At 39.1% G+C, this 27580-nt stretch overlaps 1 protein-coding gene and 1 pseudogene across 2 annotated transcripts in view; one reads left to right on the top strand and one right to left on the bottom strand.

Moving 5' to 3' along the window:
- Nucleotides 1-27580, bottom strand: part of GLG1 (golgi glycoprotein 1) — a 158314-nt gene that overhangs the window by 19791 nt on the left and 110943 nt on the right. The window contains exons 3-13 of the mRNA XM_082712196.1: nt 27100-27186; nt 23215-23430; nt 17462-17665; nt 16538-16609; nt 15445-15628; nt 12598-12812; nt 7984-8105; nt 6415-6516; nt 4268-4421; nt 3356-3493; nt 1056-1142 (exon numbers count right to left, since the gene is read on the bottom strand). Of these exons, the coding sequence (XP_082568322.1) occupies nt 1056-1142; nt 3356-3493; nt 4268-4421; nt 6415-6516; nt 7984-8105; nt 12598-12812; nt 15445-15628; nt 16538-16609; nt 17462-17665; nt 23215-23430; nt 27100-27186 (1581 nt within the window). The remainder of the gene's footprint in view (nt 1-1055; nt 1143-3355; nt 3494-4267; nt 4422-6414; nt 6517-7983; nt 8106-12597; nt 12813-15444; nt 15629-16537; nt 16610-17461; nt 17666-23214; nt 23431-27099; nt 27187-27580) is intronic.
- Nucleotides 23742-24367, top strand: LOC309853804 (small ribosomal subunit protein eS24 pseudogene; annotated as a pseudogene). The gene has a single exon. The product of its transcript is annotated as a small ribosomal subunit protein eS24 pseudogene (transcript).

Here is a 27580-nt window from a genome sequence, read left to right as displayed (position 1 = left end):
AGCCGGGGCAAAAAAAAAGAAAAGGCAGAATTAAGAACAGTGCAGAGGAAAAATCATTTAACAGTAATCCTGGAGTTTAGCTTTTGGACTTTTTCCAAATGGCTAAGCAGTTCCAAATGAAAATGCGGGTAACTGACATCTGTCTTCAGTTTATAAGCTCCCCAAACTGATGACAAACCACTGCCTCTGGGGGATGCACACGAATGTCTTTAAGCAGACAGTAACCTCTGTGCCGCACTAGCTGCTGAAATTACAACTCCCTTTCACGAGGAACACACCCCAGAATGTCCTCCTAAGCCTAAAAGGACAATGAGAATGGGAGAAGGCAGATGATACAAGATGAAAGAAAGCAATAAACTTTTGAAAAATAGAAAGCAAAAAAGCAAAAAAGAAAAAAAGAAAAAAAAAGACTAGTTGGGAAATGTAATTTTATATATTGCCAACTCGAACTGTTCTAAAAAGCTTAAAATAAGAAAAAAAAAAGAGCAATCCCCCATTTCCCTGATTTCTACTCCCATAAGACAATTTTATTAACATTTTTTAGCTGCTCTCTCCCCAGTAATGCTCTCTGTATTTCTAAATAATATGTCTATGCTTACGAGACTTTCTAACTTCTTCTTTAATATTTCTGTGGGTTTCAGGATGAAACAGGGATAAACACACATATTCAGTCTTCCACGTTTAAGTGGAAATCCCAGGCTTTTATTTTATTACTGATGACACAAACAGTGCCAGATGACCTAACTGAAAGAGCTAAGAGAACAGGAACAGGAATGCTTGGACTATTCATGCATATGATTAAGTGATCTGAAGCACAGCTGCTATCTTTTCTTAAAGGGGAGGAAAAAGATTGGTCTAATTCTAATTTTTGAAGAAAACCAAAGGGCCAAGTGTCTAGCATATTTCTCTGGAGATGAGAAAAGGGGTTCAGGAAGCAACACAATGTACTTCTTTGTAAAGCCAACGAAGGGAATGGGCCCTCTCACGGGCAGAGAAAGGGCAGGAAAAGAGCCCCTGACAGGATGCCCACAGTCTCTGAGCCACAAGTCGCTTACCTCGGATTCTAACTCGGTGAGGTTGCCGACTATATCTCTGCACTCTACAGCCAGGTCGTCAAGGTGGTCCTGGAGGCACTCAAGCTCCTGCAAATAAGAAAGCAATCCCCTGGCATTTTTCAATTATATAAATGAACAAGGGAAGCCGAGAGAACAGTATCTATTTCCTTTGCAGTGGTCCTTCTTATCTTTTCTTTTTAAAAACTATTTCACTGAACGGAACACTAAAGCTTTATTTGAGTTCCCAAACCGGGATTGTAGAGAAGATAAGCACTTGATGTAACAGGGTGGTTGATAGGGTCAAGGGGAAACAAGCGCCATACAAATCCTCCAGAAGGCCAAATCGATAAGTCCAACAAGAATCAATGTTCAGATGTCCTCAGTGTCTAAAAATTTTGTCAGGCCTTTACTCTATTCCATTAACAACCTGTCATTCCATTTTTTAAATCTGTGTTTTGGTATCTTTGCTCCTGTTTTAAATCTGCATGTCAATAATAATTAGTGAACAACAGAGTCACAGTAGAATGACATGCAGTATTTTAAGATCCTTCATAAGCAACGCAGGTTGGGACCCGGTGTCCAAAATCCAGGATAGAGCTGACAGTTCCTCCCAGTCAAACCTGGGATTTCTAACCCTAGCCCACATGGAAGGGTCCTGAGGGAAACTGCAGAGCAAGTGAGCACCCTAGGGTTTGGGCATCAAAAAGCTATCTTGTCTGGGCTTTGGAACCTGACCTGGAGTGACTTTGTACCATCAATCCATTACTATTCCTTTTAGAAATTTAGAGGTTTTAAGCAGAACAGGAGCTCACTTTCCCAAAGCTATCAACAGCTATTTCTCGGCAAAGGCTCTATTAAAGGACCAAGTTTAACTTAGTATCTGCAAGAATCTGTTTTAGAATTAGAATAGGAATGGACAAGCAGGGTTGGAGGAGTTATACAATAGCCAGAAAGGGGGTAAAGAACCCTGAAGGAACATGCATAAAACCTCTGGAGTAAGAGAAATGGCTAAGGGAAAAATCCCATTCACAGAACCCTTTCCTAACTGGAGCTTCACAGCGATGGGGGGCAATACTATGCAGCTTCCTCAATATTACTTTGAAGGGGGTGTGAAAGGAAACTGTTCTCTGGGATTCCATATGACCACATCCTTTGTTTTGTTAGACAAAGGCAACAGAAAGCTCAACTGCAGGCATTTTCTCACAATAAAATTGACAGAACTGCAGCAGGCCCAGGAAGCTGACTGCTGAAAATGATATTGGCAGGGCCAACAGATCTGAGTAGCGAGCCAGTGCTGCTTCTTAAAAATGCCCAACTCCTGCTCATGGTGAGTTGCTGGTAGTTAATCCCAGAGGATGTTCTGGAGTAGTAAAAGTGGAATCTGGAAACCCAAGTTCACACCTTGTTCTAGTATTACTGGAGCTTTAAACAAGTAGTTACTCCTCCATGCTTGGTTTCCCTGCCTTAAGACAGAAGACAAATCTCCCTCCTAACTTATTGTGCTAGAATGTACTAATGTAGCTTTTCCGTTTTTCAAACCAGGCACAAAATTTTAGGAACCATTCGTAACATGCATGTAATTCTTGGGGGCTGTTTCTTCTCTACACTCCCCTGTATAAAGAGGTTGTAAGACAATGGACCTGATGTGTGGCAAGGATTAGACCTGAGTAGTAACCAAGGAAGTCAATACACTTCACTCCTATGGGCTTCAATTTTGTCAATCACTAAATGGAAAAAATAAACATGCACACTATTCACGCATGCCAGTATTTATTTATGTTTATGTTGATACCCTGCCCTCCCTCAAAAGGACTTTAATGTACCTTATAAAGGTGAGAAAAGAAAAAAAAAAAGCAATATAAAATAACTTGAAAACAAATTAAAAAAAAAAAAAAAGGAAAAGAAAGCATGGTAAAAAAAAAAAAAAGTGTGGGATGAAGCTAGCAGTAAGCTTGGTACACAAAATGCCCACCACAAAATCTTACATACTTGCTACAGGCAAGCCATAACTTTGGAGCCAGGTTTTTTAACAGGCAACACAAAGAGGGAAAATCATTTACAAAATACAGTAACCATAATATATAAGCAAAACAACTGCTTTGGAAAAGTATAATTATTCCTGATAAAGAGAACAAAGGGAAAATTTTCCTTAGGATTTCTTATGAAGAAGATATAGAATTATGTAACAAAAATAGAGATACATTTTATAGCATTTATACTCTATGTAAAGTGTTCATCATGAATATTATTATTATTATTATTATTACTATAAGATAAACAGGTATAGCTATGTCAGTTACCTGTCCGGTCTCTGTTTTCTCACTGCACCATTTTCCCAGATCAATCAGGCACTTATCCTGGAGGGCAGGATCCAGCTTAACATCCATGGCACGTTGATGTAGGATCCTCTGCACCTCAGCTCGGCACTCCCGAGACAGCTATATGAGAAAGAATAAGCAAAATACTTTAAAAGTACAGAACCAAAACAAAAAGACAACACATAAAGGAAATCTGGTGTTAGGAAACTAATAATGTTATAGCTATTTATACGAACTTTATAACCCAAATCTCTTCCAGAGTGAGGATTAAATCTTCTAGGAGGCTTCTACAAACCCACAACTCAAGGAAGGAGATATTAGATTCAGTGTTTTCTAATATACTGAATGAAACAACATCCTTTTCTCAGAGTATATGGATAAAAAGTGAACCGGATTTAAGTTTTTTGTTTAGGAAAACTAATCTGCTACTACTCTATGAATGCAGAGTAGAATGCCAGCTTCTGTTCAGAAGAGAACACACACCTGGGTCAGGAACACTGAATTCAAATTTACCTAGCTCGGAACAAGCCTAAAAACCATCTGTATCCTGGTGAAGAGTTTCTAATGGATCCTTAAGGCTAAATGAAGTTAGGGCAGCAATATTTAGTTGTCTCTTTGTCAGTTAGATTTCAGTAATTTAAAGAAAAAACTGAAAATGTCTGCCGACATTTTGTTGAAATACTTTGTTGAAAACATAAAATCAGATGGAAAGAAAGCTGGTGAAGCAACTCTCTGAGCACTCACTGAATGAAGTTCCTAGAAGGGCAGCAGCCCTTCCCTGCCACATACACTGATCAAGTTTCCGACGACAGCAGACATCAGAACAATAGACAGCAAACTAATTCAAAAACAAATGGCAGATAAGAAGAAATGAAGTTAATATTGGGTGCATACCCTCCTGCCCTGTTCCTCAGTGCGGTAGGCGTGTCTATACAAGCAAGAGAACACAGCTCCGGGAGGCATAAGTTCACTGGTTTCATTCCAACCATGGGTGTGGCAAAGACGAGATGCATCTCCCTGGCACTTGCGGTATAAGACAGGGTCCAGCCTATAAGGGTAAAAGTTAAAAGATATTCCTGAATTTTGTTCTTCAGGAACACACAGTGGTCAATTGGTAGAAGTCTGGGGACCTTGGTGCAGAAGCTTAAGTTCCACCTCAAGGAGGCTATGTTGGCTACGTAAGATGCACATTACAGTAGACTCAGCACTAACATGCCCTGGCTGAAGTGAGACAATGAGGCCTGGAGCTGTCACCAGGCGATTCACAACTCTTCACTCAATAAGGTTTCTCAAAGCATGAATGAAATTCAATCCTACCTGATAGACAGGATTTAATAAGATTAGGAAATGGCAAGATAAACAGAATCTCCCAACTCAACTTGCCTTCTAGTCAAACTGTTTCTTTCTTCTTCTCATGCCAAGTAAGTAAATTCTATTTTTAGTTTGCTTGAATATGCTTATTAACTTTAAAAAACGTGACATTTAACTTTGAACTCTGGAGACAATGGATTAAGGCAATGAGCTTGCTGTTTCTCCAGATCAGACCAATGGATGCTTAATTCTATCCACATCATAATGTCAACTTTGGGGGACAGCTACTGAATGGGAGGAGAAATGCTAACACTTAATGAGTAGCTTTTTTTTTTTTTTTTTAAAGATTTTATTTATTTATTTGTCAGAGAGAGAGAGAGAGAGCAAGAGCGAGCAGGCAGAGTCAGAGGCAGAAGCAGGCTCCCTGCAGAGCAAGGAGCCCGATGTGGGACTCGATCCCAGGACGCTGGGATCATGACCTGAGTCTAAGGCAGCTGCTTAACCAACTGAGCCACCCAGGCGCCCCTAATGAGTAGCTTTTAAACCTATGAAGCAATTTGTGATCATAGGTGAAGGAGTTACAGAAGAGGAATTAAGATGATTTTGATTAGAGCAATAATAACCTCAGTAAACCTTGTTATTTTGGTCTAGCTGGCCTGAGAAAGTACAGAGAAATACCCACACAGTTTTCTTTAGTCCTTTCCAGAGCTAATCTGAGGGAACAGAAATAAAATACATTGAATCTGGGGTGCCTGGGAGGCTCAGTCGGTTGAGCGTCCGACTCTTGGTTTCAGATTATGTCATGATCTCAGGGTCATGAGATCAAGCCCTGATATTGGGCTCTGCGCTCAGCATGGAGTCTGCATGAGATTTTCTCCCTCTTTCTCTGTCCCTTCCCCTGCCCATGTGTGCTCTCTCTCTCAAAATAAAAATAAATAAATAAAATCTTTTTAAAAAATACACTGAATCTTCTGAATCATCTCTGTCCATGGAAGTATGTGGGTAACATATTCAATCACCAGGCCACTACACTGGCTAAAACTGAGTCAGGAAGTAGCTGAGCTCCCATGGGAACAGGAGGGACAGCCAGCTTCCCAAGTGGCTCTGTACCAGCTACTCTCCAGGTGGAAGACAAACTAGAACATGTAAAGAGGAAGGCAGTGAAGCCATTAAGTTATACTGATTCTGACTGTAACATAAATTCTTCTCCTAGTTGATCCCCACCCCACCTTTTTTTGGATAACAGTACGAGAAAAGAAGAGAATTAGAGAATCAAGTTGTCACTCATTGATAAGAGCTTCTTAAGATAGAAAATTCAGCAACTTTGAATAGAGAAATAAAAGTAAATTCCCATATCTAGTACAAATCAATAAAAATTAAAATACACTATTATCTGCTTAGAGACCTATCTGAAGATGCTTCCGCTGCCCCACAGATGCCCAAGTTCTTTGAGGATGGATGTCTGTGGTATCAGAAACACCTGACTCTGATTTCCAAAGTCGCATAAACGGGGACACATGGGGCAGACCTGCAAGGGCTGCCTCAGCTTTTAGATACTATTCTGGAAGCAAGAAGAAAGATATTATTCTTCAGAGGACTGGAACGTGTCAGCACCCCAGAACTTAAGCAAAACATATTCTTACTAATTATTTCAAACCAGAGAGGAGGATCCTGACTAAACAGGAGAACAGGATAAGGCTTACACTTGACTTTGGCTTCAAAATACTCACTTCCAATCTCGAGAGATGAAATACTGCAGTTCTAATAGACGGTGCTCACAATCTTCCACCATTTTCTCTGTGTATAAGTGTTCCATTAGGCACGAGAGGATCCTGGGCATAAAACAGGGATGAAATTTTAAGAACAGGATTGGAACTCTCACACCACTATTTCCTTGGTCTGTAGAAAAAGCCCTTGAGCTATTTTTGAGGGCACTCAGGGATTTACTTCTCTGAGAATAACTCAAATTGACTTAGTCTGATAGTGACTATGCCTTCGCTCAACTTCAGGGCCACTCAGCACCTGGGACTCGGCTTGCATAAGATCAGTATGGTTGCTGTAACTGTTTATTAGGAACATTTTCCAACACACACAAAAGTAAAGTATCCTAAGAGCCCCTTTCCCTTCCCATAGCTTTATCAACCTATGGCCAAGTTTGTTTTAATTCTACACACTCCCCCTTGCTGATATTTTGAAGAAAATCACAGATACCATATCATTTTATTAATAAATTCTTGAGCGTGTTTCTCTATAATGACATAATACCATAATCCACCAGAAGAAATTAATTTTAAAAATCCTTAATGTTATGTAACAGCCTATTAGTTTTCAAATTATTTTTGCAATTATTTGGTGGTGCTTTTTTATGTTCAAACCACGACCCAGAAATGTACACACACTGCATTTGATTGACAGTATCTTCAAATGATTTTCAGCTGTAGCAGTTCTCCCCACTTCCCTCCCTCACCCCTGACCCCTCATGCTTGACGCAATTATTTTTATATTGGTAAATACTCTTAATTAGTCTTCACTGTGTTTGTCTATCTCCTGCAACTGCACAAAAGCTTTAAAGAAGGACATCTCTTTTTAATCCCCTGCCACAGCCTCAACAGCAGGAGTCTATGCACAGCAGTGTGATGACAAACATCAACTGTATTCATGCTCTTGCTGGGTACTGCTGACCGTGAGCTACAAAGGTTTCTGCAGAGTGGGAAACATGTTCTTTACTTGCAACCTGGTCTTAAGAGCTGTTTTCGCATCATATGGAATAAAACTACTATATGAGATTCAAATACTGTATTATAGCACTTTATAGCTTTTCTGGATGCAACTTCGGAGTTCCCTTTGTCCATGATTACGTCCTTCAACCACAACACAACCACATTATTTCAACTATAATAGAATTTCTAACAATTATCAATTATACAATATATATAACAAATCACTATACAAACAGGATGAAAGTATTATAGAGACAAAGTATGTGTCATTTTACCCTAGGTGTTTCTCTCTTTTGTTTTTTATTTGATCATTAAACAGAATTATTCAGTGGCCTAAGGTACAGGCCCATACACGCTCAGTCACAGTCAATAAACATCATCACAATGCCGGGTCTAGTATCTACATCATGCAGGAGGCAGAGTGGAAGTCTAAATTCCAATACTGGTTTTAACAAAAGTTGCTATGTGTTTCTATTTAACACAATTTTAGTTAAGATGTTAAAACCATCCAAAAATCATTTAAAGGAATGTTCTCAATAATACACTGCCAAATAAAATACCCCAAATAAGATAACCTACATTGGGTCTCCCGATCTTATGTGTTTGCAGGCTGTCTGTATCACAGATTCACAAGCTTCATTCAGAGCTCTATCAATGCGGTAATCTGCACCAGGGTCAGTCTCCTGAATCAGTGTTTGCAGCTGGATTAAAAAAAAAAAAATTAAGAAAGAAGAAAGTCACTTACTCATCAGGGAAGAGCAAAGTCATTTCATTTCTTCACACAGTTACTAGGTCTGGTACATCACAGTGGACTTTTAACAAGGTATTACACTTGTCACCAGCTAAGCTCAACAGCTTGCCCCAAATACCTTCCACTGGTTTCTCTGTCTCCAGTGCAAGTTTTTCTATATTAGCCATGGTGGGGATTGCTTGCCTACCTGTCTGGATTATCCCTGGGCATTTGCAATGCAAAAGGTCTTTGCAATATAAAGTCTGCCTTTTCCTTCCTGTCTGCCTGCTCGTTAAATCAGATTGCTAAATTTGACACTCATGGCCAAGCCAGAATTGAGTGGAGAAGGGTAAATAGAAGACATTTCTAGTCAAATACCTAATTTGGTCATAAGAATCTAGAATTTGAATCTTGCTGCCAATACACTGGCATTAAGACAGGCACGCTCCATGTTATTAAAAACAGAGGAGAGATTTCATTTAACTTGCAAGAAATATCAATTGCAAAAAACAAGAATACTTATAACTCCCATTTTCCCCAAATTATCTTTTATACAACTAAGAGGTAAACCACAGCTTGCTTGTTAAACATATCCCCCCAAAATACTTGTCATTATGCAGTTGAAAATCAGGGTATTTTCTTTAACATTTACTTCTGCCTGGTCCGTTCTTCGTTATGGAATAAAGTGAAAGCATGAGAAGACGTGCCTCTACTTCTTTTTTCCTGTCTTTGAGGAGACTGCAGTTGGGGCACAGAGGAAAAAGCTCTAAATTAAGATCAGAAGACCTGAGTTTTTTGTTTTAAGATTTTATTTATTTATTTATTTATTTGAGAAAGAGAGTACAAGCAGGGGGGCTGCAGAGGAAGAGGGAGCAGCAGGCTCCCCACTGAGCAGGGAGCTGGATATAGGCTCGATCCCAGGACCCACGGATCCTGACCTGATCTGAAGGAAGCCGCTTAACCAACTGAGCCACCCAGGCGGCCCCCTGAGTTCTATTAATAGTTCTGGCTCTGCCAGACATTAGCTCTGAGAGCACCGGCATGATTAACCTCCAGTTGCAGTTTCTTGAACTGAACAGGATTATAAGAAAGAGTAATATATAGGAGAAGGTTATATAAACAGCAAAGCATTCTGTGTACGTAAAAGACCATTATTAGTACAGATGGATAGCAGATGGCGTTTTGGGGTGGGAATCTTAAATAACACAAAGCAAATTTGGAAACTATAATCCTTCTGGTTTGGGTTCCTTTTTTTTCCAAGTTAAAGAATTGGAACCCTTTTCGTGTCATAGATGTAGCCTCTGGAGGAGAGCCTTCTCTGATCCTCATTCATGTGACCGATACAATCCCACAGGGGCTCATATGAAAGCAATGACCCCATCGCACACTGATCAGAGAACACACGTCAAAAGGAAATGACAAAAGAAAATCCCAATTCTCTCTATCCTAAAATCAACAATCAAGAAGAGAGAAATAGAAAAGATTTCCAGTATTCTGGGATGGAAGTTATTTATACCAATTCTCGATAGCAATTTGGAGAAGCTACAAAATGCTGTGGTTAGCTGATAGACTACTACCAGTTTTAGTAACGACGGTTGCTGACAAAGACCAAAATATTTACATCTTCTTCTGAGGGAAGTCGTAAGTATCATGGGAATCTGGAAGTCTCTGCAAGAAGTGTATCAGTTAAATATCTACAACTGACAGGCAAACCTTGAGAATTCACCATGAGTGCACCAGACTGCAGCACCTAAAGGGAGACAATGAAAGCCCTACAGACGCTATTGCGCTAACAGTTCAAGGGATCATTGCCACTCTGGAATCCAGGGACAGCAGTGTAGGAAATAAACACTAAGAACATGAATTGCTACATGACTATATAATCATTCCAGCCCCTGACTGCTTAGGGAAAACCCAGGGAAATGCTTCTGAGAAACAATTCGTCTAAGAATACACCGCACAGTCATCTTTGGCCAGGGAGAAACTGGGCCCAGACGTGCTCACTCATAACTGAGGAGAATTTAGTAAGTTCATGATTATCGTACATTTGGAAAAGTGTCTACTCATTAAGATAAAAATTATCGACGTTTCACAGTTTACTACTTGTTGAGAGATCACTGAGTTAAAGCATCACCAAGCAGGAACGGGGAAAATTAGAGGCCAACCATAGACACGCACGGAAGCTTACTCTATCAAGGAAGAGAACTTTGAAAAAGAGAATTATTATTTCAAAAAACTCTTCCACTTGATTGAGGATGGATAACGTAGGCGAAAACGACTGAGGAAAATATTCTCCCTTCGGATCATTTACTCCTTCAGTATGGGTGAGCAAAGACTAAAAATCATGGGTCCATTATAATCAAAATACAGTGTTTATTTCCCACTTGGCTAAACTTGATGTGGGCAAAACCACATACTTCATTATTTGAGACTATCCTCTAGGTTTGGAACCACTTTTCTTCTAGGCACAAAGCATGAGACGGGCATCCTTATTTATCTTTCAAGTTGACTCACTAGTTCTTTATAACAAACTAAATTATAAAAAGCCCTGGAGGTAGATGCCGTGAAATAAAGTTAAACCAATTTCTCTTCTTTTTTTTCTGTACACCTTGTACAAGTGTAGCCTCAGTAAAAAGAGTTTTATTCCTGACCACTTCCCTCTCTTTTATATGCTGCATTAAGAATGAGATGCAAATATGAGCTATTTTGATAAATACTTGGTCTGAGGCCCAGGCACACATATTGTTGTAGAGGTTTCCTAGGACAATCACCAGCAAGGACTGCTCCTGAAGAAATACACTGTGCCAACTGAAGCCACAGCAGATTCCAGAAGCCCTCCTTCTAGCTGGGTTTGGGATTTTGGAGAAGAGTCTATATATTTTTCTACTTTTTCCATCATAGGATGTACAATTTACTGTATACTCTGAGTCAGGGTGAGTAAACGGAGCTAAGATGAAATTTTACTCTACATCAAAATTCTATGAGAATTTTGTTTCAGACTGTAAAATTCTGATTTTTCTAAAATACTCTATTTTTAATCAAAATGCCAACAAAAAGATCAACTGTATTATGGTTTTCTAAACTTTCACTGGGTAAAGAACCTCAACTCCCTACTGTAGGATACGAAACTAAATGCTATCTTTTGTGCATCCTAAGGGATGTATGGGATACACTGTACAGGGTACCACTGTTGCATTTGGTACTGAGAACTGTTCCAAGACTCTTATTAGTAAAAAGTAATAAATATGGACTATGGTAATGACAGATGCACTGCATCTATAGTATTTTATTAACTTTATATTATATCCCTGACCTGTAGTTACTCAACTGTTCGTGAACTCTGGAGCAAGAATAATTTTATCTTTTAAAAAAAAAGGGGGTGCCTGGGTGGCTCAGTGGGTTAAAGCCTCTGCCTTCAGCTCAGGTCATGATCCCAGGGTCCTGGGATCGAGCCCCACATCCGGCTCTCCGCTCGGTGGGGAACCTGCTTCATCCTCTCTCTCTGCCTGCCTCTCTGCCTACTTGTGATCTCTGTTAAATAAATAAATAAAGGGGCGCCTGGGTGGCTCAGTGGGTTAAAGCCTCTGCATTCGGCTCAGGTCATGATCCCAGGGTCCTGGGATCGAGCCCCACATCGGGCTCTCTGCTCAGCAGGGAGCCTGCTTCCTCCTCTCTCTGGCTGCCTCTCTGCCTACTTGTAATCTCTGTCTGTCAAATAAATAAAATCTTTAAAAATAAATAAATAAATAAATAGACAAATAAATAATAAAAATCTTTAAAAAAAAAGAAAGAAGAAAAGAAAAGAAAAAAAAAGGAAAAAAAGAATTAACTTTATCTTCTCAAGAAGTACACTAGTTTTTTCCAAATATCTTTATAGAACTGACGGTAGTTTGGGGACAGAAAGAAAGGCCCTTCCATGCACAGTCGCCTTACTAACAAGAAAAATGGTGTGGTTTTTTAAAATGACATGCTCTCTTGATCCTTCAGGCCAGGAACTCATAGTATGTTGCCTAACAGTAATAAAAACAAACTCTTAGAAAATTTCAATTGTTACTGCTCTCTCTCAGCTTCAACTCAATCGAACCTATAGAGACAGGCAAATCCTCTTTTGGTGGAGGACGTTTTCTGATTTACCAGAACCTGGTCTGTCTTGGTTCTGAATTTAGAAATTCCATCTGGCAAGCTACCCTCTCCTTTAAAAACTTCAGCAGACAATGCATTTTATCTATTTCTTTACGTATATAGCCCCATTTATTGTTTATGAACCAAACTTCTCCTCTGTAATCAATTCGACGTTCGTATTAAGATATGCCAGAACAATATTTTGTGTCTGGTTCTTAGTACCCGATGTTCATGTGATGTCACAAATGATCCAGATAAAGGAAGCTGGGACAGTGTCAGAAAGAGGCTCCTCACCTGACAGAATGTAACATACAAAAGGGCAGTAGAGAATTTTTCCTTACCGCCTGCTGGCAGTTCATTCCAAGGTTCCCTTTTTCCCCACGAACTACTTTCATCAGACAATGCAGAGTTCGCCCTTTTCGATGTAATCCAGAACAGTGGTGTTCAATCTCCCCCCGACAGCTCAGGATGATCTCAGGGCTCAAAGAAAAGTCTTCCATCAACATGCGCCGGTAATCTAACATCTCCCCCTGGCACTCGCTGCTCACCTGGCGCCCTAAGTTAGGAGCAAAGTCACAACATTATGGATGGTGAGCATTACAATCAGGTATCACTGCATAGAAAAGCACACGTTCTACTTCAGAATATAATATACCAGTCATGCCATCATCTAGACTGAAAAGCTCGGAATACAGAAAGAGCTTCCTTGGCATAAAATGAGTTTAAGACTCCAGAGACTAGGGTTTATCTTGACAGTGTTCTGCATTATATAGATTTTATACTACTAAACTAAAACTGCAAATGCTTTGCCAATGGGAGTCTTATCAATAAGATAATTATGGGGGTAACAATGAAAGACAAGAACAATGCCTAATGGCCTACAGAATTAAAGCCTGTGAAAATGATCACATTTCAAACATTCACTATAGCCTCCCCAGCCTCCTTCCTTGAGCTAAAAATGCCAACTGGGAAAACTTAAGAAAATTAAAAACAACAACAACAACAACAACAACAAAAAAAACCCAACTTTACCAAGGTATAATTAACATTAAAAAAGGCTGTATTTTCAAAGCAGACAACTGAAGAGGTTTGACATATGTGTATGTTGTTGAAGCCATCACCACAATCAAGATATTGAACATATCCATTAACTTCTGAATTTTCTCATGGTCCTTGAGACGCTCTCCCTCCCTCTCTCCCCCAGACCCCTCCTACAGCAAAAAATGAGCTGCTTTCTGTGACTGCAGATTAGTTTACCAGTTTCCACTTTTTAGAAGTTGATATAGACACAGTCATAGAGTATGCATTTTTTTGGTCTAACTTCTTCCACTCAGCATAACTATTTTTAAATTCATCCATGTATTATCAATTCTTCCTTTTTATTGCCAAGTAATATGATTCCATTATGTGGATATACTGCCATGTGCCTATCCCTTCAACTGCTGATGGACATTTGGATCATTTCCAGTTTTGGGCTATTACAAATAAAGCTGTTCTGGGTATTCATGTATAAGAGTTTATATGCATATATGCTTGTGTATCTCTTAGGTAAATACAGCTGAGTCATATGGTAGGTAATATATTTAACTTTTAAGAAACTGGCAAACTATTTTCCAAAATGATTGTACTACTTTTAAGTTCCCATCAGTAGTGTTCAATAGTCCAGTTCTTCCATACCCTTATCAACACTTAGTAAGGTCAGTCTTTTTAACATTAGCAATCTGTGTAACTTTTCTGAATTATCTGCATGTAGCCTTTGGCCATGTATTTACTGAATCGTTCTTTTCTTGTTAATTTACAATTTAAGAACATTTTTTTAAACACCCAAATTAGATGGTATTATGTATACTGTCTTAGAATATTCTTTTGTAAGTTAATAAACTCTACCTTTCATTTTAGGGCCATTTTAGCTAATATCCAGACCATAGTCAACATTCTCCAATTGTCTCTATAACATCCTTTGATATTCAATTCAAGACCATGCACACTGTCCCTGGGTGCTACTCCACCACTTTCAAGGTTAGGAGCTTTTCCCCACTATCCAGGTATGGAAAAAAAAAAATTCATCAAAAGCTCAGAGTTTTAACGTCCCAGGACATTTCATCTTCACAGCTTGTAGCCAATACTACAAAAGACAGCCCCGATCTTCTATACAGCCATCTTGGCTCTTTTGTCAGGGTTGACTTTTGGATTCAAAAATTTCTAGTTTCTTTTTTTTCTTTTTAAGATTTTATTTATTTATCCGACAGAGATCACAAGTAGGCAGAGAGGCGGCGGTTGGGGTTAGCAGGCTCCCCACTGAGCAGACAGCCCGATGTGGGGCTTGATCCCAGCACTCTGGGATCATGACCTGAGCCAAAGGCAGAAGCTTTAACCCACTAAGCCACCCAGGTGCCCCCCAAATTTCTAGTTCCTTAATATCATTAGTGTTGTAACAATAATAGTACCTATCATTTATTGAATGCTAAGTGCTATTCCAAAAAACCTCATTTAATTTTCATAAACAAATAAATAAATCCTCACCATAAATATTAGTTTTGTTTTATAGATAAGAAAAATGAGTTTGGGGAGAGATTAAGAAATGTAAACAATGGTCACCCAGCCAGTTAATTTGATGATAGAGCTTTTAATTTAAAGCTATGTCTCTGACCCAAAGCTTGTATGTTAAATCATTATGCTACCCTGACTCTCCTAAAAATGTTGACCATGCATTTTAAAAAATTAAAATCATTGGATTTGAGAAATATACCTTCTTTAAAAGGGTGGGGGCACCTGAGTGGCTCAGTCGATTTAAGTGTCCACCTTTGGCTCAGGTCATGATCCTGAAATCCCAGGACTGAGCCCCATGTTGGGCTTCCTGCTCTGCAGGGAGTCCGCTTCTCTCTTGGCTTCTTCCCCTGCTCCTTTTCTCTCCCTGTCTCTTTTGCTCACTCTCCCTCTCTCAAATAAAGACATAGGGAAAAAAAAATTGGAGACTGTTGAGCTAAAAGAAAGAGCCTTCAAAAAGGCTTTGGGACACCAAGCCTTCAGTTCTTGAGTTACGCTTACAAAGGAAGGTTTCTGAGTTGCAAGGCACAGGTGCGCTCAAAACAGCAAATGCAGGAAGAAAATAACATTTACAGGTACAAGAGGCTTTAGGACGTGAATCCAAAAAGGACTGAGAAAGATAAAGAGAAATGAACTCTTACCTCTATGCACGGCTGACTCCAAACACATGAGAAGGTAGGAGAGCCTGGCTTCCCGGGACCGCGGAAGGTTTTCCACATTACACCGGTATTTCTTCAGGTCACTCTTACAGGATTTGGCCAACGAATAACTGACTTTATAATCCTGGGCAATAAGCTTCTGGCGGGTCGTCAGCGCTTCTCGACACTGAATAAAAAGGGCAATAAAGACCTCTGCTGTTCACAGGAACCTCTAGGGCCAACAGAGGCTCATGGCCAAGTACATGTCAACAACTGCAGCTGTCATCAAAACGCCTACCTTTGAACTTGGTTAGCCTCCAATCCAAGTGTGCGAAACTAGTGTGGAGGAAGGGATGCATGGATGGGGAAGGCCTGGATTCCTACCCTGAGTCGCCAGTGGTTGCTGCAGTAGCAGAGCAGCTGTCCTAGACACACGAGTCCTTGGTGGGCTCTAATACAGTGACTTCACCAAGCCCTCTTCCTTTTACACAGTGTCCCTCAAGTCAAGTTCACACAAATCAAAGTGGCAGCTGACATAACATTCTTATGTTATGCTGCTACATTCTGTGCTTTTAAAATAGAATGATTCAATAGTAAATGATAGAAACAACTGAAACACTTCTTCAGATGTCCGGGAAAGCAAATGGCAGGAGAGCAAAACCAAGAATAATTTTCTTTTTAAAAGTCATAAAATATTCTTGCATTCATCCAGGGACAGAGGACTAATAGTAATGAGAATGCTTGATGAAACAGCTGCTGAAAAATTAAATAGGTAATTGGTTTGGTTAGCCTGAGTTTCCTGAGTATGAAGGGCTGGCTTTAGTGTGACTATGATACACAATTCTCTAATTTTACTCCCCAAGTTGATTCCCAATGGGCTTCCCAATGTCCAGATATTACAAAGCTTCATTTTCTTGGCTTAAACGAAATATGCTTTGGTTCTCTACTAAAAGCCAAATGTCTTGCCTCTGAAAAGGGTAAGCTTTATCAGCCATTTCATACTCTGATACGAACTTATAAGACTATTGTTTGAGAGGATTTAAGAGAACTTTAAAGAAATGAATAAAATATTGGTTTGTTTCAAAGTAATACTTACCTTCTCACTCATGGATTCTTCAAACTTATGGTTAAAGAGGCATTTGTACACTCTGCCTTCACCAGCTTGCGTCTGTAAGATGAACACACACATGATCATGTGGATGACGACAATTAGCTAAGTAGTTAGACAGGACACTATCCACGATCCTATAAAGAACTTTCTTTAAATTATTATAAACGTGAGTACCTTTGAACAATTGGCTCAGCCATTTACAACATTTAGTAGCCTTTGGTAGAAAACAGTATTGCAGACAGATGAAAAAAATTTTCCCATGATGCTTGGCTATTGTCATTTGTTCTCAGATACACTGTTATTTAGGGAACCAAGAGAAGTGTCGGTGAGTCTTTTCTTACGACTTGATGCTGGAGTCCATAAAACTCATAACCAGTGGCTCTGACAGTTAAAGCTGCTAATAATTCAAGAGCAGAGGGTGGGAGTACACGCGAGTTACTCTCAGCTCTTTGTTCGAAGGATGGAGATAAGCGTTAGCAAGTCTTCTGTAAGGTCTGGAGATAGTAATCAAGGATTTAGTTTTATAAGTTAGCCACCTGCTGTTTTGTTCATCTTAGCCAAAAAGATGTAGCATGCAACACGGCAGTTTTAGCCATAGAATAGGTGTGAATAGGATTCCCCAGTAAAATGGGATTCTAGTATATAAATAACATAGACTTCCAAGATCTAAAATTGAGAAGTGAGATAAAGTAGAAAAAATAATGTGTGGAGACTGTCGGAAGCCAACTGTTAACTAGATGTTAAATCATCAAGGCTGAACATCTAACATCGTTCTCTGTTATCCTGGGAACAACTCCGCCTTCCATTTCACTGCCTTATCTACACAGGAGAGTGTGCTGGTTTATTTCATTTTGGACTAGGGTATTAAAAACATTTTAAAGGAGAAGAAGAGCTTCTGAGCTGACTCACGTTTTCACAAAAACGCTCCCGATCATCTCGGCAAGCAAAATATAAATGCCGGTCTAGATGAAAGTCATCTGAGGACAGCTCAGCCACCCGCAGAATGGCTTTCTTGCAGAGTTCAGAGACTTGAATCTTGGGATCTCTCTCTTCTGCTTCTTTCACCAGGCCCTTTTCCAAACATGATACCACCTCACCTTGTGAATGTGCATCCTAAAATAGCAAGGGTAGTAATACTGTAAAACTCTCACCACAATGAGTTTCAATTAAACATCATTTGCTTAAAAAAACAACCACCACCACCTCAATTCAATATATAGTTGGCTTATTGGTACTCTGCTGAGAAAGGAGGTGGGAACCAACCACACTGTGGCAGTTACAGAAAATGCCCTCAACACTCTTCTTTAGAACAGATACTTGCATGCAACAAATGGAAAGAGAGGTCCTGGGAGATTTAAGTATAGTTTAGTTAGCACTAGAAATAGAAACCTGAATTCTTTGCACTTAAAACGTCAGAAAAATTCTAAGAATTTACATCAGCCCAATGCTCTGATCATGGTTCATATCAATACCGAATTAACACTGCAGAAATCTCTGTAAATTAACCTCAAAGGGTGAGAGGTATTTCCCCAATAATGCTTCTAGTCATGTGGAAAAAACAAAACAAAACAAAACAAAACAAACCCACCATAAAATCTATTGAGAAAAGATGTTAGAGATGTCTTTCTCATTTTTCTCCTCTATGCTGTCCACAAAGACCCCTATATGTACAATTTGTAGCGTAATACTCGCTTTGATGTGTTAGATTTATCTAAATACGATTTAATGAGATTACCACCTTTTATACAAACTGAGTTTGAGAGCTTTCTTGAAACCATCCAATTATCTTTAATTGTATATTGCATCAGCCCCATAGCAACCACAAGCATTCATTCACTCAAAATATGAGAAATTTCCCCTAAATATTTCTACTCAAGAGTCCCAATCTGCTCTACTCAGAAGACATGCTTTAAACACTTGAAAGCTGTAACTATAAATACAGCAAACCAAAGCAGCCAGAAGTATATGTGATCTCTTATTTATGCACACACCATCTTGTTTTGGTAAAATACTGTATCTACGAAATCATCTGTAGGTAATAAAAAGAGTCCCAAAACCAGGCAGGGAAACATCTACTTGAAGCAAAAATTCAACAATAACAAAAGTTGTATGTAGTTTCCCCCCTAAGCTTTGTTTAATGCATTTTGTTCGACAGCACGTTAATTTCTAAGTATTTCCATGAGAACGTCCATGTTCTCTCTGATACCTGTGGAAAGGGGTGAGAGCTGCGGTATCTCTTGCGCAGAGGAGTCAACACAGGCCTAAAGGAGTTTACCGACTCATCTTGGGTTGCAGAAGGTAAGGGGCCTAGCTAACAGTCCATCATTTATTTTTCTAGACCTTGGGGTTCTAGAGAACTCCTAAAATTTGTATGTGGGCATTACACATTTTTCCTGAGGAGGGCTCACCGCTTTCATTAAATTTTCAAAAAGTGTGCTGACCCAAAAAGGATCAGGAAGCACACTCTACTAGCAGATTCTCATGCCCCCGTCCTCTATCTGCACCTGAACCTTGAGCACTAGTTGTATGATTCTATTCACTGCATTTAAAAACCTGAGAAGACCAAAAAGATATTTTGGAGGGCAATTGTGAACAAGATAAACAAACTCTGAGTGACTAAAAAGGTCAGAGAGAAGAGTCAACACAAACCCCAGAAATCCAGAATAAGGCTTAATTTTTTTTCCTAATTTATGAGCAACACTCAAGTATGTCTGAATATGGCCCACTTAAGCAAGGCGTATGCATTTCCACTTTCCAAAGGAAAAACAAACATGATAACATTTCGACAGAAACATATCAGGCACTTACTATTTATGGCATACAAAAGATTATTATAAACATGAATTAGTTTATAAAACAACAAAACAATATCCAACACCAAGGTTTAGTAGCCCATGAAAACTCACTTGGACGGCTGCTAGCAATAAGTCTTAATCATATAAAAGGGGTTGAGGGGCGCCTGGGTGGCTCAGGGGGTTAAAGCCTCTGCCTTCGGCTCAGGTCATGATCCCAGGGTCCTGGGACTGAGCCCTGCATTGGGCTCTCTGCTCAGCAGGGAGCCTGCTTCCTCCACTTTCTCTCTCTGCCTGCCTCTCTGCCTACTTGTCATCTCTGTCAAATAAACAAATAAAATATTTTTAAAAAATCATATAAAAGGGGTTGAAAATAATAAAACAATAATCTGACAGTCAACTCCCGATTCAGATTTAGCTGTTAGTCCTGGCACCACTTAATTTCCACTTAATGAGTCTAAGTGCTTCCCTGTATTCTTAGGGTCTGTAACTGTTTTTTTTTTTTTTTTTAAGATTTTATTTATTTATTTGACAGAGAGAAATCACAAGTAGTCAGAGAGGCAGGCAGAGAGAGAGAGAGGGAAGCAGGCTCCCCGCTGAGCAGAGAGCCCGATGCGGGACTCGATCCCAGGACCCTGAGATCATGACCTGAGCCGAAGGCAGCGGCTTAACCCACTGAGCCACCCAGGCGCCCGGGTCTGTAACTGTTTTAAATGTGACATCAGTAAGAATATCTATTTAGGGCTATTATATTTCTTAATGGTTCCATATGCTTCTTCTTGGATTTAAATAAAGGGAGCATCATTGTGGCTTGAGATCCCTTAAGGAATCTGAAATTTAATTGTAATTACTGTGCAACTGTAGCAACACATACTGGTGCTGGGCCATATCATCATTTCCATTAGATGTTTTTATTCATGCTAACTTTAGATAATTTTTTCAAATAAATATACTTCAAGAATTCTTCTTGGTTCTCTGAAGTCTCTGAGTTCAGCCCATTTTAGTTATGTAACTGAAACGTATGCAAATATTTGACAAGACTGTATGGCTAATTACTGAATAAGAATGAAAACAAGGGAGGTAAACTACACACGGGCACACCACCTCGAGGAAAATAAAATTACTTAGATTAAAAAAGATTAAGTTATTGATACACTCACTGGCTTGACATAGGAATAACAAATGATCCTATAAATGGACTTAAAAGGGACTTGTACTGTGGTGAAACAAATGTCTTTCTTAAAACCACAAAGTGTCCTGATCAGTTTTAGCAATTTGATAGGTAATATCTTTTCTTCCCCATAAACCTTGCCCTTTTTTGTTGTTATTGTTTAAGGAACAGAGAAAAATAACACTAATCCCAAAAAGGAAGAACTCAGTTTTCATCTCTGTTATAAACCACTCTCTAGTTCAGTATTTTTGGTGTCTTCTGTGATCTTTCTCACTACAGAAGGAGAGAAAAACTGTCCAAAATATTCAACGTAGCCAGTTAAAAGCATGGAATGATAAGATTATAGAACTACCAAGTGAAAAGTCTAAAAGTAGTAATAATGTAGGACATGTCCAGAATTAAGTTCCGGTATTGGATCGCACATTGTACCTTTTCTTCAGATGATGTAAATGCATTTACACTTTTACTTTTGAAGATCTGTCATTTTAACTGTATTTACTTAGAAAAAATTTTATTAATATATAGTCTTTGCTCTCAAATCTACATATATTAACATTTTGAAAAAAATCATAATTTTGACACCCTCTTTTACATTCATCCAGAAGCAGGGTACAAACACATTAGCCATTATTACCCCTCCTCTGACCTTTGGAAGAAGTCAGTTCAAAGCCAGTCACAGAGGAGTTTGCAAGCTTCAGTGCCAAATTTGAAATCAACAAGCAAGAAGTTGATTTATTACTTTTCAGGATAATCTGCAAATCTAAATAACTGGCCTCAGAGAAATAAACTATAGTTAGAAAAGCCAGGAAGGGCTGAGGACATGCCTCCCTCACTTTTAAACATGGCTGTAGCACCAAAATGGATTATATAGGAAGGAACATGTTTTTTCAAGAGTGCAAGCATGAATCTATCTTACTGTCCCCAAAATACAGAAAGCCTTTGTGCTAGGATAGAGGCTTGGTATAAACAGAAATTCACCTGTAGCATAAGATAAACATGACAAAAACGTGCATTTTGTCGGGTGGGAGGGTAGGTGAGCCTAGTGGTGGGTATTAAGGAGGATACATATTACATGGAACATTGGGCATGGTGCATAAACAATGAAATCTTGGAACATCGAAAAAAAAATTTTTTTTAATGTGCACTTTGATGATCCACAGAAACCTTTTTTTTTTTTTTTCTTATTTTAACGAAGCTGGGCAGACAATCCTCACTGTCCAGTTCTTGGGCTCTAGTACTACTGTTTTCTGTGATCGTTTCTGGCACTAAATAAACCCTAGTAACTCAAACACGCAGTTGAAAGCAGGTTTTGTACTGACAATTCAGATTGCGAGTGGGAAGCTAACCAGTGACTATTTTGGTGTCAAGAGGGAAAAACTACCACAAAAAGAGGTGAACTGTAATGGTCTACTCTACAGTGTGGACCACTAATCACAAATATGGAGAAGTGTCATTACTGACTCCTAAAAAAAGGTGTTTGGAACACTTATGTGAAGCTTTTAAAAGGAATGAGATACGGAATTGGACATGATCTCTAACACCCTAAATAAAATCAGAAGAGCTTCCTGAATTATTAGGGTAGCTTAAGTGCTTTTGTGCCATTTCTAGAGTCTGCTGGGAAGGAAGAAATCTGCCTTCTTTATTAAAACTGGCCTTTCTTAAGCTGCCAAAAGCTCTATGCCAAGTTCACAGTGCTCTCAAAACTGACCCACAGGTACCCTGTGAGAGGGCCAGAGCCCTGTGCTGGTATAAAGGAAAGGGTATTTGGTGACAGGCAGACAATAACCAGCACTAAAACCATCACCCAAACTGGTATGTGCAGCTCTAGTATTCCAACACCATGCCCCTTACCCTCTGTCAGTGACAGAAGCCAGCAAACCACGGGGCAACGAACAAATAGAGGGCAAAGAGACAAAGGATTTTATTTTTCATCATATTTCCTAAAGAGCAGATTAATGAGCAGTGGCAAATAATAGCTGAGGTCAGACATATGCCTCAGACCACCTCTCCCCCAGCATCTGTTACTTCTCAGGAGTTTCTTTCATTTTGCTGAGCCAACAGATTTAGAATAAACCTAGCCAAACCTCCATTGTGACCTTCTAGACAAGAGACTCACAAGAACAAAAATAAGACCAAACATAATTAAGACAGAAGTCGTCAACTAGGTATTTTCCTTCTTGTCTTTACTAAAAACTAGTTCTTATAAGATAAAAGTAGCAACAAATCACATTTATAGAGTATCTTACTTCTCACAAGCCAGAAGTACCTTCATATAACTTAAACTTTTCTAATATTTAAATCTTCTTTTATACCAAGGTGTTTACTAAGTAATTTTTTTATAGCAGCAAATAGGTACATGCAGAGAAAGGTTAGGCAACTCAAGTCTCTATTACTCCAACTACTTTGTCCACAAAACAACAAAATGCTCTGCTAGGGAATGCTTCAGGTAACCAGCAACTGGTTTAGTATTTACTACTCTTGGCTGATGTTAATTCCTCTGCTTCCCCAGATAGTACTGGAATACTATAAAGAGATGAAATGCATTCACGGGTCAACTAGCCTTAGATCTTGCGGCTGACTGGACCTCCACTTTAAGGCCACCTCCAGCCTAAATTTTTCCCATGCCAGATAGACAAAACTTTTCATTCATCAAGTTCATAGGACCCCTTTGGTGAAGCCAGTATAAACAGAGTAGATACCTTTTCTCCAAGCCGAATGCTGCCACATTTCAGAATGTTGATATCATTTTTGCAGTCATCCATGAAGCCACAGATCAAACGGTAATCACTGAAAATGATGGCTGTCATCTTGGTGATATACTGGTGACACTGATACTCAGTGATGTTGCCTCGGTGATCCACCAAGCAGGAGACCAAGTAACCTTTCCCAACCGGTTCATCAGCACATTCTTTAATCTGCTCCAAAGAAAGTGGCTGTTTTACACAAGTGTTTTATTCTATCAAACGACTTTTTACAAAAGAGAATGCCTGCTATTCTCTTATTGATTTCCCATCTATATTTGGGAGAAAAAGAGGAAAGCACTTAGAAATACATTCGTTATAAAGAAAATAGTGTCATGCCTATTCAGATTGTTGTGGGGTCTAGGAAATATCTGATTAATGTGTTTGGCAACAAATTTTTAGAATTTCAGCTTTACTGAGATATAATTTTTTAAAAAAGCTTTTCTATAGCTTCAGCTCTCCGGCTGCTTGAAGCTCAAGCCGCCATCATGAACGAGACAGTCACTATCCGGACCAGGAAGTTCATGACCAATCGACTACTTCAGTGCAAACAAATGGTTATTGATGTCCTTCATCCTGGAAATACAACAGTACCTAAGACAGAAATTCGGGAAAAACTAGCCAAAATGTACAAGACCACACCAGATGTCATATTCGTATTTGGATTCAGAACCCATTTTGGTGGTGGCAAGACAAGTGGCTTTAGCATGATTTATGATTCCTTGGATTATGCAAAGAAAAATGAACCCAAACATAGATTTGCAAGATATGGTCTGTATGAGAAGAAAAAGACCTCAAGAAAACAGTGAAAAGAACGCAAGAACAGAATGAAGAAAGTCAGGGGGACTGCAAAAGCCAATGCTGGTGCTGGCAAAAAGTGAGTTGGAGACTGGACAACAGAAGGAGTAAAGATGCTGCAGTGGCTTTATCTGTGGTGGTTGTGCAGATTTTTCATGAGAGGATTAATAAACTAAGAATGTTAAAAAAAAAAAATCTATAGCTTCAGAATGGTTCTATTGAGAAGTCCCTTTATCCATGCAAAGAATGCAATGGACAGTGAGGAGATTAATCTGGGAAACAGCTCTGGAAAACAGGTGCAGAACTGAAGTCTAGGGGCATGTCCCAAGCCAAGCTACACAGCACCCTATTAGTGTCAGGTAAACCTAATGGCTGAGAGAAGGCAGGCGGGAAGGCATAATATTACTTCTCGACATGACATTAATATGTTCTAAATTAACTGTGGATTTAGACATGTGTTTTTGAACTTAGTAGAATCCCAGCTTCATCACTATGGTCTGGAACAGAAACATGTTTAACATGATGCTCAGTGCAGTCTGGAAGAAGTCTGAGAAAGGGGAGGCCACTGTAAGTCTAATTTGGGTGGTTTAGACACATGTTCTACTGGATCAAGCACAGCGTAATTCCACATGGTTTGGGTTCTGGCAAAGTGCATCCCAAACCACACGTGTGAATGAAGCCAATGAGCCAAAAAAAAAAAAAAAAAGCTGAAATTCAGGCACAAAAAAGTAAAATCTACTTAATGGGTTGTAAGCTTGAATTATAAAACAGGGAAGGTTGTTTGGAAAAATCCTACTACATTTGAAGAAATTAAAAACAAACAAAAATGATAGTTTTGACAAGAGTAAGGGGCCCAAATGTAAATGTTTATTTTTAATGTAAACAAGAAGAAAATGTTTTATTGGCTTTTTGAAACCAAGAGTAACCACTCTCTACTATCACACTACCTATCCTAAATACACACAGAAAGCAAAAACAAATACACTCTCCCTTTCCAAAAGGTGCCTGGCGAAGAATATACCACACACTCACTATCCTATAGCCCCCTGGGTCTCTTTACGTCCAGTCCTTGTATCAAATCCAAACCAAGTGAAACACTCAACTAAAGACAGAAAATGGTGTTTACTTTTTAAAGAAGCAAACTTGAGAATTTAAGAAAATAGTCTTGCTCTGGCTTCAAGAGGCAGCAGAGATCTTCCACAGTCAAGATGAATGCAACTCTTTCAACTTAACCTTGAGGGCTTTTTGTTTTTTGTTTTGAGACGCCCAGAAAGAGGGTAATAAATATATTTCCAGGAAAAGGCTTTTGTTTTGATTTTGAGCAAAATAGAGTTAAGTTTCACAAGTAAAAGAAGGAATAGCTGTTTGAAAAAATCTCAGCATTTGTAATTCAACCAAAGAAAAGCCTGTATAAGAACACAGAGCTAGCAATAGAAGCCTGGGTTTTAAAACTTAGTGAAGTGCAAGCATTCTTACAGCTCTTATACTGGGCAATCAATAGTTTACATATCTGAAGAAAAATCAGGAGCACATTTTAAATTGGAGTCCCAATGAGAACATAAATGTATATTTAGCTTTAATCTCTTGGGATTTTACTGAAACACAGAGATGTAGTACCTCTTTGCATTTCAGTTCATCATCAATTAGGACAGGGGGTAGTGTTTGAATTAAAAGTTGATGCTTTTATTCAATCATTCTATTGGCTAGAAGCTTAATACAACAGAAAGAAAATTTCTATGATTAACAGCAAAAAACACCATATTAAGGCATCAACATGTCACGAATAGGAGTAAACTGTGAAGTGGTCAGGGAGCAGTGCTGCCATCACTATTTTTGACAAGAAGCAGGAGGAAAGCCAGCAGTATTTGGCTCAGCAATGGAGAGGGGCACCTGGGTGGCTAAGTCACTGGGTGTTCTGCCTTCAGCTCAGACCCTGATCCCAGGGTCCGAGGGTGGAGCTCCACGTCGGGCTCCCTGTTCCACGGTGAGTCTGCTCTCCCTCTCCCACTCCCCCAGCTTGTGTTCTCTCACTGTGTCTCTGTCAAAAAATAAATGAAATTTTTTAAAAAATGGAGGGTAAATGAAAGTTTGGTTTGCAGTTTGCAGGTATTCTTGTGATACCCCTTTTCTCCTTGCCAGCAGAATTGCAAGAGAAGGAGATGTAAAGTAAAACATTTTGTTGGCAACTATGTTCTTCCTGATATTTAATTTTCCTGACTTCGGTATAATCTCCCTCTAGGAAGGGATGAATTCTCATTTTTACTTGAAATCATTCACAAAACCACAATACCCCAAAAGGTTACAAGAGGACCATCATTATATACACATTATAAGAAAGCCAGTTATGCATACGTGTTGTGTGTGTGTGTGTGTGTGTGTGTCTTTTATAAGCCAGTGAAGAGGGAAATTATTCTGATGAATCTGGATAGACTCACATGACAATCAAACTGGTATATACAACTAACCATACTATCTGTAGTTCACACTGAACCAAGACAATTGAAAATTTTCCCCAATTAGCATCTTTACAATGCTGTACATTTTCATTAATTATTTTTGTTTTTATACTCAACACCCATCTATAACAATAGACACAATTCTTGTCACAAACTTTTTAAATGTCAATTCCTATTATTTGAAGCATATGCCTCTATGGTTCAACTGAACCCACTGCGTAACTTAGAAACATTTACAGGCCTCCTGGGGAGACCCATTCTGAAAAGCTTCAGACATCAGCAGACTGCAAAAAGTACGAGTGGAGCACTGATGACAGAAGCAGTTGTGTCCTCTGTTCGGGGATCAACGGAGCCCGATTTTCAATCTGTCTGAATCAACAGCAGCCTAAGATAAATATAGGTGAACATTAACAAAAAGGAGGCTGATTACACACCCCGCCACTGTGGCTTCTCTCTCAGCCAAGACAGATGGGAATTCTAAGAAAAGTAACTGAGTCCAGTCATTCCTCCCTTAATGACTGGCCAGGTCAAGAGATGTAATGTTTTCTTCTAAGTCATTAAATAGCCACAAAAATCTTTTACAACCTACCTCTGATATGGTAGATTTGCAAACCTCTCTGGCCACAGATTCAAATTTGGGGTCTGTAGTTAGATTCAGCTTGTAATTCCACAACAACTATGAACAAAAGAAAAAACAAACAAAAACTCCAGTTAGAATAGTATGAAATTTTTCATCAATGGTTACTGTAAGTGATTAAAGTCCATTATACAAAGTCAGATAAAGCATATTCAGTTAATGAAAAGAAAAGGAAGATAAAAATGTCATCGTGTTTACAGATAAAAGGAAAAAATGGGCAGACAAAATAAAACACTACCATTCAGGCATACTTCTTTTTCCACTTAAGGACAATTTTTTTTAACTCAAGAAAAAATCTCTGGTAAGGTTTCAGAGAAAACATTAACAAGGTTGTATAAGCCAAATTCTATTAAATCAAGAAGTTTAACCCAGAAGCTCAGACTTAGTGGGTTTACTCACAGATTTCGCAATTCACAGGGCTTCCACAGATCAG

The sequence above is a fragment of the Mustela nivalis genome (assembly GCF_964662115.1).
Source record: "Mustela nivalis genome assembly, chromosome: 18".
In the NCBI taxonomy this organism is placed as follows: Eukaryota; Metazoa; Chordata; class Mammalia; order Carnivora; family Mustelidae; genus Mustela; species Mustela nivalis.
This window is presented reverse-complemented; position numbering and strand designations above follow the sequence as displayed.